Source organism: Phodopus roborovskii, unplaced genomic scaffold (genome assembly GCF_943737965.1).
Source record: "Phodopus roborovskii unplaced genomic scaffold, PHOROB, whole genome shotgun sequence".
Lineage (NCBI taxonomy): Eukaryota > Metazoa > Chordata > Mammalia > Rodentia > Cricetidae > Phodopus > Phodopus roborovskii.
In genome coordinates, this window is record NW_026126443.1 from 5,313,227 (window position 1) to 5,330,036 (window position 16,810).

Sequence of the window (16,810 nt, forward strand, 5' to 3'; positions counted from 1 at the left end):
CCTATAATTCTTTCTAGTCTCTAAGGATATAAGGAATGTACACAGTAACTATTAGTAAAAAGAGTCATAAATTATTAATGTAGATTAATGCAATTATTTTAAACACTGGAGATGCCAAAAGGCAAGTGCTATGAAGTGATCTAAATTCTTATCTTTCTACTAAATGAACATTATCTGTAAATAGCAAACTACAAAACACCAGAGTATACCTAACAGACACATAACCATAGGGAAAAAACAGCTATAATATTTGAACTGAGGTCAGCTGTTGTAAGTAGAATAGAACAATTTACTTTTGATCCCTCGGCATATGAACTGTGAAGGTCTCACTTCAGGCCTGTGACCCCACTGTTCTGGGCACCAGGAAAATTAACCCATCTTTATTTGTAGCCTCCCAGGCCATGCTAGGAGTCAACAGGGACATTGAGTATTCTAAGATAAAGGTGAATGAAGGCCCCTGATCTGTGCCCCAGGTCACTCAACCCAGAGATTTTAAAGCACCCATGTACATCCACACCATGCCCTGCATTTTGTAATGTTAGTATCCTAGTGGGTTTAAAGTGGTGACCTAGGGTGTGGAATTACACGGAGCTCAGGGTTCTGCTGATTGCAACATCACCTCTGATGTCAGGGCTCGAATTTTCTAGAACAAAGGCCTTTGCTAAGAGTTGACACCTCAGATCAGAGAGTCTGGGCCTTCGCCCTTACTGAGAGGCACAGAACCTCTCTGCCAAGCCCCAGCCAGCCAGCACAACCGAGTGGGAGGGCGTGCACCAAAAAGGGGAAGAGCACAAGTCCCAGCACCCAGTGGCCTTCTTCCTGCTAGCTCCAGGCCGCGCCATGCTTGCACTGGGAAGCTGCCTGAGGAAGGTGCTGGCCCCACGGGCGCTGGCGACTCAGGTAGGGAACGTGGCCTACAGGGAGGTAGACCAAGCTGTGTGCGTCTTGGTGAAGCTTGGCACTACTCAGGTGTCTCGGTTCCCTGGCACCTGCTGAGTCGTGGCGTGGGACAACCTTGCCCAGCAGTGCCCAGCAGTTAAGGCAGCACTGGAGCCTCAGGAAACTCGATTAAGATGCATTAAGATGCGATGAGATGTGCACCAAAGGGAGTCACCATCCAGCCCTAGCTGTTGAGCACAGGCTTATCCTGGGGATGAATCCAGTTCTTTCTGGTCAGGACTTTGACTTAACCCAAATAGAGAAAATCATGGTAAGCTAGTATAGAACCAGGTAAACCTTGAAGAAGAGACTAGTAGCAATGCCGCCAATTGTTTCCTTACATTTTTTCGCTGAACCTAGTTTTTATTGTTTTTGTTTTGTTTTACCAACATTTTCTTTAAAGTTTTGGCAAGAACAAGTCTAAGTTTCAGGTAATGAAGCATTTGATTTCTCCCCCAGCATAAATCTGACTCTGCAACAGAAATCTTGAAAACTGTCCCTATGTTGTCACTCACACACCTTTCTGTATCACACACCTCCTATATCTTATGTCCTAGAAATAATAATAAAAGTTTGTGTCTTTGACAATTATTTTCTTCTCTAAATGAACACACACTCTTTGAATCAACCTATAAAGTATTTAGAATGCCACTGACTCAATTCATTTTTAAACTATAGCTAAATAAGCAGTTCTAATAATCCCATTTGTAGATTTTTGGTTAAAAAACACAGAGACACAAAAGTCCATCAAATGCAGAGCCAGCTGTAGATTTTTATAGGAAGTTTACTGATTTGCACAGCAAGAGTACAGTTCAGAGTAGATGTGAATGGAATGAACTAAAGGGAGAAAATAATATTAAGCTTTATGTACAGTAAACTGTTTTGTAAGCAAAAACGTATCAAGAGGAAAGAAAACTATTGCTTTTTCTAGCCATACTAAGTTGTCCGTGTATACAGTGATTTTTCCATACTTTTATATTCATCTGAACTGTTTCAACAGATTTTTCTGGTATTATTAGCTTCATGGAATGAGTACATGATGCCTCAACTTGAAAATAAGATGGGTTTTTACAGCATAATGGCATACAATGTATGTATACATATATGTGCATATATACAGACATACACAAGGTAATTTCTGACAAAGTATTTCCTAGGGAAAAGTGCTCTCAGAACAAGAAGTAGAAACTTTCATAGTAAATATGATTATTTATTTTTAAAAAAATAAAACCTGAGAGGCATTTCTACCACACTGGTACAACTAAATGCATTAAAACCCATCTTTGCTTTGTGTTTCTCATTAGAAGCCAATGATTCAGGCAATTCTGGAATTTTTTTTTAAACATTCATGTGGTTCTCAACCTGTGGCTTGACCCCTTTGGGTTCACATATCAGATATTTATATTGTTATGATTCATAACAGTAGCAAAATTATAATTATGAAGTAGGAAGGAAAATAATTTGATGGTTGGGTCACCACAATATGAGAAACTGTATTAAGGATTGCAGCATTAGGGAGGTTGAGAAGGTCTGGTTTATTACCAAATTTTATAATGCACTTGGGTATTGATAGCACCCTAATGCATTCCAGTTCTGTTTCTGCCTAATGTAGGAAGAATTCTTTGACCTGAGTGGCAATTTCTCTCCCCTTTTTTAAAAAAGTTTTCTTGTTGTAAACATGTTCATTGTGTACGCCCAAAGATATACAGTCTACAGAGCTCTTTCAGATACATAACTGTAGTGACACACACTAAGGATTAAAAGAATATAAGGGAAAACCAGATGTTTCTGAATCCTACCTGTGGTTCTCTGTCCCAGGAGCATCTCTAAGATAACACTGCCTTAGCTTGGGGCAGATTTCCATGCCAAGGTGGCTTAAGGAGACTCCACATATTTAGTCGTAGTTGTCTTCAAAATCTACTAAATTACATCTATAGAGAGTTGACAAGAGAAATGGCAACAGGGCTTGTGACTCAGCTATTGTGTTCCCTGTCACCAGACCCAGATTTGGTTGGAAGGTAACACAAATTCTATCCTCCCCCAAATAATGAAATTTGATTTGTCTTTCTTCAGGTGTGCTCATCCTTTGCCACTGACCGAAGACAAACCGAAGGAACATTTTATGAATTTTGTACTTATTATCTTAAACCCTCCAAGATGAAGGAGTTCCTGCAAAATTTTAAGAAAAATGTTCATCTTCGAACAGCTCACTCTGAACTGGTTGGATATTGGAGTGTAGAATTTGGAGGCAGAATAAACAGAGTATTTCATATTTGGAAGTATGGTATGAGTCACCCAGTTTAAATGTTCAGTATAGATTTTTATCCTAGTAGATGCTACAGGAGTGTGGTGATATATTAATTATGATTTAATAAAGCTTGCCTGAGGGTTCAGGATGCAAAGCCAGCTATACTAGTTAGCTACAGAAGCTAGGAAGTGGTGGTACAAACATTTAATCCCAGGACTCAGGATTAAGAGGTACACAGATCTCTGTTAGTTCAAGGCCACACTGACTACACAAAATTGATCCAGTCCTAAAAGAAAGAGCTCACACAAAGGTGATCTTAACTCTTGGGATCATTCAGCTTTATTCCCAGCAGTAGGGAGGTATAAAAAGCAAAGGGTCTCATGGATATTTAGACTTGCAACTTGATGCAAACATGACAGTTCTTCAGATACCCATTCCCAAAACCACAACACAGTGTTCCTGTGTGCCCCAGATGAACGATTAATTATTTGGATGCAATATGAAGAAGTACAGATGGTTTTACTAATTTTTACGAACTTTTCTTCATTCTTTTCTGCCATAGATAATTTTGCTCATCGAACTGCAGTTTACAAAGCCTTGGCCAAAGATAGAGAGTGGCAAGAACGATTCCTCATTCCAAACTTGACTTTCATTGATAAACAAGAGAGTGAAATTGCCTATCTAGTACCATGGTGCAAATTAAGAAAGCCTCCCAAGGAAGGTGTGTATGTCTTAGCCTCTGTGAGTTTGCATGACTAAAATGGTGTTAGGCTCTTTGTTTGAGTTTTTTTTTTTTTTTTTTTTTTTTTTTTTTTTTTTTGAGATAGCGTTTCTCTGTATTGACTTGGTGGTCTATATGGGAGCCTACTGGTCAGTGGTTAAGAGACAGAGACTATGGTTTATACGATGACGTGGGGACCCATCTTCTTTCCAGAGAGTTCAAAGATTGCTGTTAGGAATTATTATTCCTTGTGGAAAACTTAAACATCAATATTAAAGTAAAATTTTCAAGTTTTAAGGTATGCATTAGGGAAAGGCAACAATAAGCATTAAAATGTATATGAGAAAATTAGGATTCTAATATGATATCTTCTCTGCATCAAAATCCGTGTAGGATATTCTCTAGATGGTAATATAACCAGAATACAGTCTAGGTTTGGATCCACATGGTCTACCTGTGCTTCTAGTATACTCTTTTCTACTCATTCTAATTCCTTTTCAGCTTCAGCTGATAGTACTCGTGGACTATTCAAGTCCTTGTCTCCTTTTGGGGACATTTTCAAGTTTTTCACATCATGCCCTTCTACTCCAATAATGGTTTGCAGTTGAGAAATCTCTCCTAGTAATTTTTGAAGATCATTAAGAGTCTGGTAGCCATCTCTCTTGATCTGTACTTTTTGCGATCTAATTTTCTGTAGACCTATTTTCTTTTATTTTTTAATTTTTTTAATTTATTTTATATAACAAAGTCCATTTGAATGAAAACAAACATTTATAAACAATATTTGGGGATTTGGACGTTGTTCTTTCCAAACTACTTCCTGCTGATAAGGGGCGCTGTCATGGGGGATTCGAAGAAGATGCAGAAATCCTGGCGGTAGTCTGCAAGGCTGCTTTGTCCAGCTGTTTTGAATGTAGGATCACCTCGTACTCTGTTTCAGGTGGTCTGGCTTGATCAAACCACATTAGTCTGGAAGGAATCCACATCTTTTCATTTTCTGTGAAAACAAAAATAGAAATCCTTTTCCCCAGTAACTTGGCCTTGAACTTAAATTTTGGAGTCAAAGCAATTTTTTTTAATTTAATTTATTATTTTACATGTCGATGCCAGTTCCCTCTCCCTCCCTCCCTCCCTCCTTCCCTCTCTCTTACCCTCTCTGCCCTCTCACATGCACTCTAACCACCCTCCCCTCCCCACCCCAATTCCATATGTAGGGGAATGCCATCCAGTTGGGGTCATGTAGATCTGACAGGTCATGTGAAGTAGGGACTAGGGCTTCTCTCCTGTCTCTAGATTAAGGCAGTTATCCCTCCATGGGGGGGGGGGTGTTCGCAAAGTCCTTTTGTGCACCAGGGATGCATCCTGGCTCCACTGTCTGAGGTCTCTTAGACTGCTCAGTCCTTCTGGCTGAGACCCATATTCAGAGGGGCCTGAGTCAGTCCCATGATGGCTTCCCAGCTATCAGTCTAGTGGCCGTTAGCTCCTCCTTGTTCAGGTAAGCTGTCTGTATGTGTTTCTGATGCGTGGTCTTGTCCTCTCCATCTGCATCTGGGTTCTAGTTTGACTCAGTGTTTATGTATGGGTGTTTGATCCTGTTTCCAACAGGCATTAGTTGAGGGCTCCATGGAGAAGTTAGTTGTTGATCTCACTCTCCGGGAAGGGCATTTATGATAGCCTTTCCATGGAAGCTCAAATTGTTAGTTGGGAGAAGTCTTGTAGTTCTCTAGACCTTTCTTTGTGTTCAAATTTTATCTTCAAACCAATATTGGCTCCCTCTTTTATGTTCTCTCTCTGTCTCTGTCTCTCTCTCTCTCTTTCCTGTCTTCTATTTCCTAAACAGGCTCAATCTTCCTGGTAGCACATGTTTTCCTTTCCTCCCCCTCATTTTCTCCTACTTCTCTCTCCATTCGGTGCCCCCCCACTTCCCCTGAGCTCTGGGGGACTTGTCCCTTCCCAGTTCTGTGAGGGACTTTATATGAATCTCTTAGAATACACCTTGTATCCTAGTTCCTCTGGTAGTGTGAATTATAGGCTGGTGATCATTTGATCTAGGTCTAAAATCAATATATGAGTGAGTACATACTGTGTTCCTCTTTTTGTGACTGGGTTACTTCATTCAGGATGGTTTCTTCAAGTGGCATCCACTTGCCTGCGAATTTCAAGATACCATTATTTATTCTGCAGAGTAGTATTCCATTGTGTAGATGTGACACATCTTCATTAACCATTCTTCAATTGAGGGGCATCTAGGTTTCTTCCAGGTTCTTGCTATTACAAATAGTGCTGCTATGAACATAGTTGAACAGATGTCTTTGTTGCATGGATGTGAATTCTTTGGGTATGTGCCTATGAGGGGGATTGCCGGGTCCTTTGGTAAACTAATGCCCATTTTCCTGAGGAACCGCCATACTGATCTCCAAAATGGCTGTATGAGTTTGCACTCCCACCAGCAGTGGAGGAGTGTTCCCCTTTCTCCATATCCTCTCCAACATGAGTCATCATTGGTGTTTCTAATTTTAGCCATTCTGGCAGGGGTAAGATGGTATCTCAAAGTTGTTTTGATTTGCATTTCCCTGATAGCTAAGGATGTGGAGCATTTTCTTAAGTGTCTTTCAGCCTATTTGATTTCCTCTATTGAGAATTCTTTCTTCAGTTCTGTATCCCATTTTTTAATAGGGTTATTTGGTGTTTTGTTGACTAGTTTCTTGAGTTCTTTGTATATTTTGGAGATCAGCCCTTTTTCGGATATAGGATTGGTGGAAATCTTTTCCCACTCTGTGGGCTGCCGTTTGGTCTTGTCCACTGTGTCCTTTGTCTTACAGAAGCTTCTCAGTTTGAAGATGTCCCATTTATTAATTGTTTCAGTGTCTGTGCCCGTGGAGTTATGTTCAGGAAGCAGTCTCCTATACCAATTTGTTCAAGGGTACCTCCTACTTTCTCTTCTAAGAGGTTCAATGTGGCTGGATTGATGTTGAGGTCTTTCATCCATTTGGACTTGAGTTTTGTGCATGGCAATAGACATGGGTCTATGCAGTCTTCTACACACCCTCATCCAATTGTGCCAGCACAATTTGTTGAAGATGCTGTCCTCGCCCCATTGTATAATTTTAGCTGTTTTGTCAAAAATCAGGTGTTCATAGGTGCGTGGGTTAATATCAGGATTTTCAATTCTATTCCATTGGTCTACCTGTCTATTTTTATGCCAATACCAGGCTGTTTTCAGAACTATAGCTCTGTAATAGAGCTTAAAGTCAGGAATGGTGATGCCTCCTGAAGTTCTTTTATTGAATAGGGATGTTTTGGATCTTGGGTCTTTTGTTTTTCCATAAAAAGTTGATTATTATCCTTTCAAGGTCAGTGAAGAATTGTGGTGGGATTTTAATGGGGATTGCATTGAATCTGTAGATTGCTTTTGGCAAGATTGCCATTTTTACTATGTTTATCCTACCTATCCAAGAGCATGGGAGATCTTTCCATTTTCTGGTATCTTCTTTAATTTCTTTCTTTAGAGCCACAAAGTTCTTATTAAATAGGTCTTTTACTTGTTTGGTAAGTGTTACACCAAGATACTTTATGTTGCTTGTGGCTATTGTAAAGGGTGATATTTCTCTGATTTCTTTCTCTGTCTCTTTGTCATCTGAAAAAAGTAGGGCTACTGATTTTTTTGAGTTTATCTTGTATCCTGCTAGTTTGCTGAAGGTGTTTATCAGCTGTAGGAGTTCCCTGGTAGAGTTTATTGGGTTGCTTATGTAAACTATCATATCATCTGCAAATAGAGACAGTTTGACTTCATCCTTTCTAGTTTGGATCCCCTTGATCTCCTTTTGTTGTCTTATAGCATTAGCTAGAACTTCTAGTACGATATTGAAGAGATATGGAGAAAGAGGGCAGCCTTGTCTTGTTCCTGATTTTAGAGGAATTGGCTTAAGTTTCTCTCCATTCAGTTTGATGTTGGCAGTTGGTTTGCTGTATATGGTTCTTATTATGTTTAGGTATGTTCCTGTTATCCCTGACCTCTCCAAGACCTTTATCATGAAAGGGTGTTGAATTTTGTTGAAGGCTTTTTCTGCATCTAGGGAGATAATCATATGGTTTTTCTTTTTCTGTTTGTTTATATGGTGGATCACATTGATAGATTTTCGTATGTTAAACCATCCCTGCAATCCAGGTATGAAGCCTACTTGGTCATGGTAGATGATTTCTCTGATGTATTTTTGAATTCGGTTTGCCAGTATTTTATTGAGTATTTTTGCATCGATGTTCATCGGGGATATTGGTCTGTAGTTTTCGTTCTTAGTTGTGTCTTTGTGAGGCTTGGAGACCAAGGTTTTTGTGGCCTCATAAAAAGAGTTTGGCAATGAACCTTCTGTTTCTATCTTGTGGAACAATTTGAGGAGTAGTGGTATTAGTTCTTCCTTGAATGTCTGGTAGAATTCTGTGCTGAATCCATCTGGCCCTGGACTTTTTTTGGTTGGAAGGCTTTCGATGACTGCTTCTATTTCATTGCGGGTTATAGGTCTATATAAGTTGTTTGTCTGTTCTTGATTTAATTTTGGTAGGTGATAGTTATCCAGAAATTTGTCCATTTCCTTTGAATTTTCAATTTTTGTGGAATACTGATTTTCAAAGTATGACCTGAAAATTGTCTGGATTTCCTCTGTGTCTGTTGTTATGTTCCCCATTTCGTTTCTGATTTTGTTAATTTGCATGTTCTCTCTCTGCTTTTTTTGTTAATTTGGATAAAGGTTTGTCTATCTTGTTGATTTTCTCAAAATAACAACTCTTCGTTGCATTGATTTTTTTGTATTGTTTTCCAGGTTTCTATTTTGTTGATTTCAGCCCTCAAGTTGATTATTTCCTGGCGTCTACTCCTATGGGGTGAATTCGCTTCTCTCTGTTCTAAGACTTTCAGTTGTGCTGTTAATTCTCTTATGTGACTATCCTCTGTTTTCTTCATATGGGCACTTAGTGCAATGAACTTCCCTCGTAGCACTGCTTTCAAGGTGTCCCATAAGTTCGGGTATGTTGTATCTTCATTCTTGTTGAATATTAGAAAGTCCTTAATTTCTTTATTTCTTCTTTGACCCAGGAGTGGTGCAATTGCACATTGTTCAGTTTCCATGAGTTTGCAGGTTTTCTGCTATTTGTGTTGTTGTTGAATTCCAATTTTAAAGCATGGTGGTCCGATAAGATACAGGGGACTATTCCTATTCTCTTGTATCTGTTGAGGTTTTTTTATGCCACCTAGTATGTGGTCGATTTTAGAGAAGGTTCCATGTGGAGCAGAGAAGAAGGTATATTCTTTTGTCTTTGGATGGAATGTTCTATAGATATCTGTTAACCCCAATTGAGACATAACTTCTGTTAATTCTTTTGTTTCTTTGTTGAGTTTCTGATTTGTGGTCCTGTCTAGTGTTGAGAGTGGTGTATTGAAGTCTCCCACTAAAAGTGTGTGAGGTTTTATATGAGCTTTGAGTTTTAGTAGCATTTCTTTTACGAATGTGGGTAACTTTGTATTAGGGGCATAGATGTTCAGAACTGAGACTTTGTGTTGATGGATTTCTCCTGCGATGAATATGAAATGACCGTCTTCATCTCTTTTGACTAATTTTGGTTTGAAGTCTAACTTGTTAGATATTAGGATAGCTACGCCTGCTTGCTTCTTATTTCCATTTGATTGGAAAATAATGTCTATCTTTGAAGCTTAGATGTGTTTCTTGTATGCAGCAGAAGAATGGCTCTGTCTTCATATCCATTCTGTTTGCCTGTGTCTTTTTTACAGGTGAGTTAAGACCATTAATGTTGAGGGTGAGTAAGGACCATTGATTGTTGATGCTTGTTTGATTTAGGTTTGTTGTTTTCAATGATATTGTGAATATATTAGTTCTGCTTTACCCTTGGTTTCTGGTGTAGTTGGATTATCTTTTGCCTACATTTTTGTGGGTGTAGTTACCTTCCTTTGGAGTTTTCCTTCCAATACTTTTTGTAGGGCTGGATTTGTAGATATGTATTGGGAAAATCTGGTTTTGTCATTAAATATCTTGTTTAATGTGGTTGAGAGTTTTGCTGGATATAGTAGCCTAGGCTGGCATCCGTGTTCTCTTAATACTTTTAGAATATCTGCCCAGGACCTTCTGGCCTTGAGGGTTTCCATGGAGAAGTCAGGTGTAATTTTGATAGGTCTGCCTTTATATGTTACCTGTCCTTTTTCCTTCGCTGCTCTTAATATTCTTTCTTTATTCTGTATGCTAGGTGATTTGATTATTATATGTCGAGGGGTCTTTTTTCTTCGGTCCAGCCTATTTGGTGTTCGGTATGCTTGTTGTACTTACATGGGCATGTCCTTCTTCAGATTTGGAAAGTTTTCCTCGATGATTTTGTTGAATATGTTTTTAGCACCTTTGAGCTGGGCTTCCTCACCTTCCTCTATGCCTATTATTCTTAGGTTTGGCCTTTTCATGGTGTCCCACATTTCCTGGATGTTTTGTGTTAAGGGTTTGTTGGATTTATGATTTTCTTTGGTCGATGAATCTATTTCTTCTAGTTTATCTTCTGTGCCTGAGATTCTCTCTTCCATCTCTTGAATTCTGTTGGTTATGCTTGTGTCTGTAATTGCCGATTTTTTGCCCAGCTTTTCTATTTCCAGCATTCCTTCAGTTTGTGTTGCCTTTATTTTCTCTATTTCAGTTTTCAAGTCTTGAACTGTTTCCTTCACCTGCTTAATTGTTTTTTATTGGCTTTCTGTACTTTCCTTAAGGAATTTGTTCATTTCTTCCACTTTTTTGTTTGTTTTTTCCTCCATTTCTTTAAGGGATTTTCTCACATCTTCTTTGAGGGCTTCTATCATTTTTATGATGGTAATTTTTAAGTCGTTCCCTTCTGCTTCCTCTGCTTTGTTGTTGTGTTCCGTTCTATTTGGTGTAGATTCCCTAGATTCTGGTGGTGTCATGCTTGTCTTTCTGTTGTTAGGTGTTCTCTTGTATTGCCTTCTTCCCATAGCTTCTTCCAGTAGGTGTTGGTGGGGTCTCCCCCTCTCTCTATGGTATTTCCCTGGTGGGCTTATGTGGGTCTGAGATTCAGTATCTGTAGCTCTGTGTGGTCCAAGCTCCCTAGGAGGTTTCTCCGCAGACAGGGACCCAGGGGTGGGGTCAAGGATGAGGATCCAGTGGAAGATGCCAGCAGGTACTCACAGTGGTCCCACAGAGATAGGCGGATCTCTGGGAGGGGCCTGGCACTCCAGCAGAGGACTGGAGGCAGGGTCAGAGACCAAGCAGGTGGAAATTACGGGTGGTCCCGCGTGGATAGTCAGGTCTCCTTTGTTCAGAGTTGCTCAGAGAAGTCTCTGAAGTAGGGTGGACTGTTGGCTCCACCCTCTGTCCCAGTGCTCAACCAGAGCAGCAGGACTGTTGGTAGGGTAGGGCACAGGGTAAGGGGGGTAGGCTCGTGGTGGGGATGGGTGGGGATGTATCAGAGCTCCAAGGGTGCTCTCGATGGGGACAGGAGACAGGAGCAGCAGGATCAGGGGCCAACCCAGGGAGTTCGGGCAGGGGAGGAGGGGGAAAGAGGTTGTAGGGTACAGGCAGCCCTGATTGGGTCCAGACTCATCTCTAGCCAATAGCTGGAGGAAGAGAACAAGGGCTGAGCTGGATGGAACTCAGGAAGGTTTTGCAGGATAGTTGGATCTCACTGGAAACTGGAACTCTCCAGCTGAGGCCTCTTTCTTTAGCAGGGCCCGAATTTGAGGGTCAAGGATCTTGCCAGCAGGAATTCAGAGTCTGTAGACCTATTTTATATCCTAAGTAGTTGATAGACTCTCCTTTTTGTATTTTTTCAGATGCAATTTGTAATCCCCAGTGAGGTAAAACTTCCTTTACTTTCTGAAACATTTTTTCTAATATTTCTCCTTTAGAGTCAGCTAACAATATATCATCCATGTAATGATAGATTATGGATTGTGGAAACTGTTTACGAATTATTTCTAGTGGTATTTGTACAAAATATTGGCACAGGGTGGGGCTATTTAGGATTCCCTGTGGCAAAACCTTCCATTTATATCTCTTCACAGATTGAGAATTATTGTAATTAGGTACTGTGAAGGCAAATTTCTCTTTATCTTGTTCTTGTAAGGGTATAGTGAAGAAGCAATCCTTTAAATCAATAACTATAATAGGCCATTCTTTAGGTATCAAAGAAGGCTAGGGCATTCCAGGCTGTAGAGAGCTCATTGGCTGGATAACTTTGTTGATGGCTCTCAGGTCTGTAAGCATTCTCCATTTACCAGATTTCTTTTTGATAACAAATACAGGAGAATTCCAAGGGCTGGTAGATTCCTCGATATATCCAGCATTTAGCTGTTCCTGAACCAGTTTCTCTCTAAAGCCTCTAACTTCTCAGAGGTCTTAGGCCGTTGCCCTACCCAGGCAAGTTCCTCTGTTAGCCATTTTAAGGGTAGGGCTTTTGGTTCCTCTGTTCAGCACTTGTATTCTGTTTTTGTACAGCCTGGATATTTGGTGTCTGTCTTGTATAGTACTTTATAATATTTTTTCCACATTCATGAGGTTGTTTATGGTTCATATCTAATACTGGAGGAATGTTAATCTGTGCATTCCATTGCTGTAATAGATCAGGACCCCATAGGTTTATTGCTATATCAGCCACATATGGTCTCAATCTTACTCTCTGTCTTTCCAGTCCTATACATTCAATCCATCTCGTGCTCTGTTTTACCTGAGACAGGGTTCCAATCCCTAAGAATTGAACATTTACCTCTTGCAGGGGCCATCTTGGAGGCCAAGATTTATTAGTTATGATAGTTACATCCACCCCCATGTCCACAATTCCTCTAAACAGTCTGTTATTCACTTTAACTATCAATCTAGGCCTATGACTATTGATAGAGGTTTGCCAAAATATACGTTTTTTGTTTCCTTCTTACATGTTTGATTCAACTTCCATCACTAGTTTGTCATCCAGAGCAGTATGAGTTTTTACAATAGGCACTGGATTTTCTAATCGTCCTATGGGAGATTGTCCTCCACTGTGCCTGGGAATGTCTGGACCACATTTGACTTGGGGAACTTCGAGAGGCCCACCAAGGAGTTTCCCAATTGTAAAGGGTTTCCTTGCTTGTCTGTGATCAATCTACATTCATTGGTCCAGTGTTGGCCTTTGCCACACCTTCTACATAACCGAGAAGGCTGAGGCCTTCCGTTTGATTCATTCCTGGCAGTGTTATTTCTAGAAATAATTTGCCTACAATTTCTTTTTAGATGTCCTATCCTACCACAGTTAAAACATCTGACATTTTGATATCTTTTCAAACCTTTGGAGATAGCTTCTCCTACCCAAGCTTCTATGTCATCATAGTTAAGACCTCTGTTAATTTGATGTCTTCTCAGACCTTTAGATATGGTTTCTCCTACCCAAGCTTCAGTGTTATTGTCATTATACTCAATGTCCTGTATATAGGACCCATTCATCTAAGGGTGCTGATTTGATTTTTAAAAGCCAAAGCACCTGTTTGCACTGTGGATTTGCATTGTCATAAGCTAATGATTCTACGAGTATTCGCCTAGAATCTGTGTCTGCTAACTCTAATTGTATTGCCCTAAGACAGCCTTTCTAGAAATACACTAAAGCGTTCTCTTAGTCCTTGCCTTATCTTAGTATAGAATTCTATCCTCTCCCCTAGTTCATGAACCTTGCCTCATGCATTCAAAGCTGCTGTACTGCATAGAGGTGTGGTCATCATAGGCAGCTTGAGTTTCTGGGTCAGCATAAAGACCCTCACCAATAATTTTATCATGGGGAGCTTTATAACCTTTCTTTAAACCCTGTATTTCAAGAACTTTTGCTTCCTCTCTGCATAAAGCCCTCCATTCTAATTGAGAGGAGTTTTCAAGGACAGCTGATACTAATTGATCCCAATCCTTAGGGGTTACCTTGTTATTCCTTGCCCATGAGTCTATTAATTGCTTCACATATGGTGAGTGCATGCCATAAGAGACTACTGCTTCCTTTATACCTTTTAAATCTTTCTAAATTTATATAAGCACTTGGTTGAGAAAGTAAGGGTATTGATTGTGATTACTTTCTTGCCAGAATCACGAATTGCTAGGGCGAGTCATCCAATATACTGACTCATAGGGGAAATGTGCCCAGTAATTGATTAATACACCACTGGAGGTTTTTGAGATGAATCCCACCATAGAAAGGGAACGCTGTAGCTTCACAGGGAAATTACAGTAAGGACAGTCATTATTCATGAAGCAAATATCCCTACCCACATCCCTAGTTGTGGACCTCCTCCATCAGAAAATGATCCCAGTGGGTTACCTCCTCGATTTGCCAGCTACATTTCCACTGCCTAATTGTAGCACTCTGCAAGAGCAATACACGCTCTTAACTATAGAACCTTCTCTCCAGCTCTCACTGGCCCCCTACTTTTGTCATCTGTATAATTAAGATTAACAGCATAAATAAGTTTAAACATGGACAATGGATTTCTAAGTATAAAATTAATGCAAATGTAATTATGGCATCTGTATAAATGTTCACTATGTAATTCTTCAAGTACGTACATGTAGATCAGGCTTCTTTGAAACCCGTGAATATGAACATGAGTAGAAATTCCTTTATTGTCATTATTTAAATTATTTTTCCATGTTCTAGGAGTCTATGAACTTGCTACTTTTCTTATGAAACCTGGTGGCCCAGCTCTATGGGGTGATGCATTTAAAAGAGCAGTAAATGCCCATGCCAATCAAGGATACACTACATTAATTGGTGTGTTCCATTCAGAATATGGAACACTCAACAGAGGTAAAGATGCCCATTTCTTTAAAAAAATTCAGTGAATATTGGTGTCCTGTTTATGTGTTAGAATCCTTTGGTTAAAATTCATATATTATTGACAAGGTCTTGTACTTTTATCATTTTAAAGACTTGATAAGTTGTCTCTTTCTTATTTAGAACTTAACACCTACCAAAACTATTTTAAAATGATAAACTTTTGTTTTCTGATACATAAACAAATCTCAACAACCATAAGGACCTCAAAAAATAGTGTATCTTTTTTAATCTTTTTATTCCTTTAAAGGTATTAGTATCAGTACTAGGGATTGAACCTAGGACCTTATGCATGCTAGACAAGTGTTCTAACCCTGAACTATCTCTCCTGTCCTAATTAGGTTTCTATTGCTGTGATAAAACCATGAACAAAAGCAACTTGGGGAGGAAAGGGTTTATTTACGCTTACACTCCCAGATCATAGTCCACCATGAAGAACAGTCAGGGCAGGAGCTGAAGCAGAAGCCAGGGAAGAATGCCGTTTATTGCCATGCTCTCCCTGATTCGCTGAGTCTGCTTTTTTATATGACAGAGGTATACATTCACAGGCCAGGAGTGACACCATCCCCAGTAGGCTGGTCTTTTCCATACCAACCCTTCATTAATCAAGAAAAATGTTCCAGAGGCTTGCCTCAGTCTATCTGATGGAGCACATTTTCTCAGCTGAGGCGCTCTCTCCTCAGATGCCTCAAGCTTCTTGTCAAGGTAACAAAAAACTAACATAGCTGACCCATTGTCATCTTGACTTACAAACACATCATGGCTAAATCATAAACTTTCTTATTTGTCCTCAAGATGTCATGTTAATATTAACACAGTATAAGACCTAGTATAACTTTAAAAGTCATACCATCTTTAAAAGTTCAATCTCTTTAAAATAGCCAAAGTCTCTTAACTGTGGGCCCTTGTAAAAATCTGCTTCCAATATGAAAGAAACAGAGCACAGTAGCAAATTCAAAGCAAACCCAGCACAAAAAGTTTAGTGCCTGACACCTGCGACCTATTCATTAGTCAATCATCTGGACTTCAGAGGGCCTTGGATGCTCCACTGCTCTAGTTTTGCCAACCTTGGGACACTCAGCTTGCTCTGCTCCACAGCTGCCACTGGCCTAGGCAGTCATCCCACCATCCTGGCATCTCCAGTATGCTGCAGCCTTTGCTGCACCCAAGGCTGCATCCTCACCAGTGACCTTTCCTGGACTCACTTCAGGGTCTCCAGCCCTAGTACACAGTGCCAAGTCTCAGCTACTCTCCATGGCCCCAGAATGCTTTCAAAACCAGTACCACCGAGGTGATCCTTACTCATTCATTGCCAAGTTCAGCTTCCAGCATGAGATGCAAAATTAAAGTAAAATAAAACATAGTAGGAAGACATACAGTCTGGATCTTGAGTTCCTTTAACAACCTTACTGCACTTCCCTGCTTGATTTCTTCATGTATAAATCCAGTCTGATTAGTTCATCTATAATTTTCTTCCAACTCCTCTGAAATCTTATCACTGAAATATTTAGTATCATGCTTTTATCTTAATAGTAATTATACTTTATTTTTACTTCTCTGTATTTGTGTGTAAATGCCTTCTTGATTTACTTCTGCAGTTCACATTCTCTGGTGGATTGAGAATGCCGACATTCGCGCAGCTGGGAGACAAAGGTCTCATGATGACCACAGCGTCGTGTCTACTGGTGAGCTGTTTCATTAGGTGTGAATTATTTTTAGAGCACATTTGATTCAGCTGATCCAGCTTATAACATGTCTTATGAATTGTCTTTCTAGTTCGGGAAAGTGTCAACTACCTTGATATTCAGCAGAATATGTTCCTAATTCCTGAACCATTTTCACCATTGAAATAGTTTCCTAAGTTGTTTCAGTAACTGGCATGAGACGTGTCAGCAGATGGTCTTCAATTCTCTCAATAGAATTATTTCTACTTCTTATTTGAAGGAAGTGGTAAGTTAACTTGCCTTTGCATTTTTAAAGCTCATCTGGGTCCCTCTTATTAAACCCATCTCTACATGGGAAATAGAATTCATTTTCCCCATGTCACTTCATTG

General features: G+C 39.8%; 1 protein-coding gene across 1 annotated transcript; it reads left to right on the forward strand.

The window, feature by feature from the left end:
* Positions 1 to 840: 840 nt before the first annotated feature.
* On the forward strand, positions 841 to 16,609 carry LOC127224667 (protein NipSnap homolog 3A). The gene is made up of 6 exons (XM_051187764.1): positions 841 to 900; positions 3,013 to 3,223; positions 3,750 to 3,908; positions 14,580 to 14,729; positions 16,355 to 16,441; positions 16,533 to 16,609. Exons 1-6 carry the CDS (start codon positions 841 to 843, stop codon positions 16,607 to 16,609), a joined length of 744 nt encoding a protein of 247 aa, XP_051043721.1.
* Positions 16,610 to 16,810: the final 201 nt, after the last annotated feature.